Here is a 2,784-nt window from a genome sequence, read left to right on the forward strand (position 1 = left end):
TCATCCCATCTATACTCTTCGTCCCATTTGTGCAGTGCAGAGGCAGGATGCATGCTTGCCTCCAAGTTGCTGTTACAGGTTGGGTAACACAGGCCTGTTGACAAATGCAGGAACCTCCACAGGGGAACTTCTTACTAAGGGACATGCATGAAAGAAACAGAAATAGATATTGTGATAGTTTCATATCCTGTGTCACTGGGGAGGCACTGAATCAAGGGGACAGCTTCACGTTTCTGGGGCTGGGGCTACCACTTCGTTCCATCACGAGACTGTGCTGCGAGCCGCTTCTCTGGGGGAAATTCCACCACACCTACACAAGCAACTGTCCAGACCTTCTTGCCCTATAAATTGGAGGGTATCTGAATGTCTCAGCACCAAAGAGAAAAGAAGCTTTCAAGCTCACTTGCCTGCTTCAGCTCCGGCCACAACTTCTGCGTTGACATGAAGGTCTCTGTGGTTGCCCTGGCTGTTCTCATCGCCGCCTTCTGCTACCAGACCTCTGCTGCACCAAGTAAGTCTGGACTCTATGAATCTCTCTAAATGGGGACAGGGTCCTTTCTGCCAGCCCTTCCACCCCGGGTCCCTCCTCATGTCAGATCTCCTTCTAGCGGGTGCTCCATGGGTGCTATTCAGCCGTGGGCAGGCACAGCGCAAAGCACAACACGTGTGTGGTGTCAGCAACAGCTCAGGGTGAACCCAAATGAGAAAGAATTTAAGGAAGAAGGAAAAAGACCTTGCTTTTCGTATTCCCCCTCCACGTCCTCCCAGACCCATGGGGACTCCAGTCCCAGCTCCCTGCCCCTGTTCGCCTGTCACTTGCAACTGCTCACACCTGTCTTTGCCTTCACAGTTGGCTCTGACCCACCAACCTCCTGCTGTTTCACCTACATCCAACGGGAGCTGCCCCGTAGCTTCGTGACCGACTACTATGAGACCAACAGCCTGTGCTCTCAGCCAGGTGTTGTGTAAGTGTTCTCCTCCAGGACTGGGGGTTCTCCCTTTGGGATAAGGATTCCTCCACATTTTGGACCTGCAATGAGAAAGACTCATTTTCAGGGGGGACAGGAAGGATGTGGAGCCAAGAGATGCATGGGGATGCTCCATGGGCTCAGTGCACTTGGGGCTTACACTGGTCCTGCTCCAGGGTTTTGCAGGCTGGTGGCTGCCAACATGGTCAGCACCATGTGGTGCTGCCCAAATCCTACTGACCCTCAGGAGAGGCTGGGTGTGGAACAGGGATGGTGGGGTCTCTCCCACATGGAGCTCTCCCATGGAAAACTCACCTCGCTGTTCCCCACAGGTTCATCACAAGGAAGGGACGTGAAGTCTGTGCCAACCCTGAACATGACTGGGTCAAGAAGTACGTGACTGAACTGGAACTGAACTGAAGCTTTGGAACAGGATGCACTGTGCCAGGACAAGCAAGCCATGGACTCCATCAGAAATGTTCCGTGTCATTTAGAACTAGCTGAGAAACTGAAAATGTCCCAGAACCTGACTTCAGTGTACTTTATTTTTATTTATTTATGTATTTAATTTTTATAATGAAAGGGAGCAGGTGAAATAACAAGAAAATTATTTAATATATTTATATATTTTTTAATTAAGAATCTTGCTTATAGGTCTTTATATAGATTATATTTTCTATATTTAATTAATTGGATTTTTTATGCAATATTTAATTCAAATGTTAAGAAATAAATATTTTTGTACAAAATTTCTGTTTTTGTGTCTATTACTGTTTTTGCGATGACAATAGCTGAAAAAATAATTGTGGTAACAAATTTATTTCCTCTTCTAAACTGGCAACACCTATCCCCCCCCCCCCTCCTGAGGGCACAGGATGTCCCTCTCTGGGCATCCTGTGCCAGTGTTTCGTCACCCTCAAGGACATGAGGACAGTTTGGCCACTGAGTAGCAGCCAGCCCCATACCTGTATGCCGGAGCCTGGTAGCTTCACCCAAGAACTGAGGTTGGCACAAAGCTGGGCACCCACAGCTGCCCTCACTCCAGGGACCAGCAGGAACAGGGGACAGGAGCTCCTGTCTCGGGGCATGGAGACCCACAACGGGGGCATCACACAATTGGCTTGACCCTCAACAGTCCCCTGTGGACACAGCTCCACCTGGTCCTGTGGCAGTGGGAGCAGTCCCACAGCTGTGGGGTGTCTTGTCAAAGGACACACCGCACAAGCTCAGCCACGAGCACCACCCAGCCCACACACGGTTTGAGCCCGTTGCAAACCACACCAAGCACCGATGTCCTTGTCAGCCTGGGTCGTGTTGGAGCCACCCACAGCTGACACCTACCCCGGGTACCTCAGCTAACCCCTCACCACCATTCTGGGAGCCCGCAGGGAGTCCTGGATTGCTCACGTCTTTCTTGATCTCACAGCCACTCACACGGGACAGCTCAGAGGAGCCCTCACTGAGTGTGCGAGGAACGCTGTGCTCCCGTTAATCCACACCCACGGGCACAGAGGTGTGAGCCAAGCCCACGCCAGCAAGGCAAAGGCAGTTGTCAGCATGCAGCAGCAGCAGGTTGGAGGCAGCCCCCAGGGCCCGCAAGCAGCACCGGGCACATGGAGGAAGTATTCCAGGCCCTCTTCAGGGCCACCACGTCTGGCAGAAGAGGAGGCGGCATACCAGAGGGCACTGAGCTGGTTTGGAGACAGGGGAGGATGTGGCCCCATGGGAGGGGACTCATGGGGGTCACGGGTCTGTCTGGACTCAAACAGACTGAGACAAGAACAATAGCCTCAGCTGTTTCAGAGTTTGTGAACTG

General features: G+C 51.9%; 1 protein-coding gene across 2 annotated transcripts; it reads left to right on the plus strand.

The window, feature by feature from the left end:
* Positions 1–248: 248 nt before the first annotated feature.
* Positions 249–1,498, plus strand: LOC137842175 (C-C motif chemokine 4 homolog). 2 transcript variants are annotated; one of them, XM_068655929.1, is made up of 3 exons: positions 249–511; positions 851–965; positions 1,301–1,498. In XM_068655929.1, exons 1-3 carry the CDS (start codon positions 364–366, stop codon positions 1,386–1,388), a joined length of 351 nt encoding a protein of 116 aa, XP_068512030.1. In that variant the 5' UTR covers positions 249–363; the 3' UTR covers positions 1,389–1,498. The 2 variants fall into 2 exon arrangements, with proteins under 2 accessions (XP_068512030.1, XP_068512029.1); XM_068655928.1 differs by having other exon boundaries at positions 374–965.
* The last annotated feature ends 1,286 nt before the right edge of the window (positions 1,499–2,784 follow it).

Source organism: Anas acuta, chromosome 19 (genome assembly GCF_963932015.1).
Source record: "Anas acuta chromosome 19, bAnaAcu1.1, whole genome shotgun sequence".
NCBI classification, from domain to species: Eukaryota; Metazoa; Chordata; class Aves; order Anseriformes; family Anatidae; genus Anas; species Anas acuta.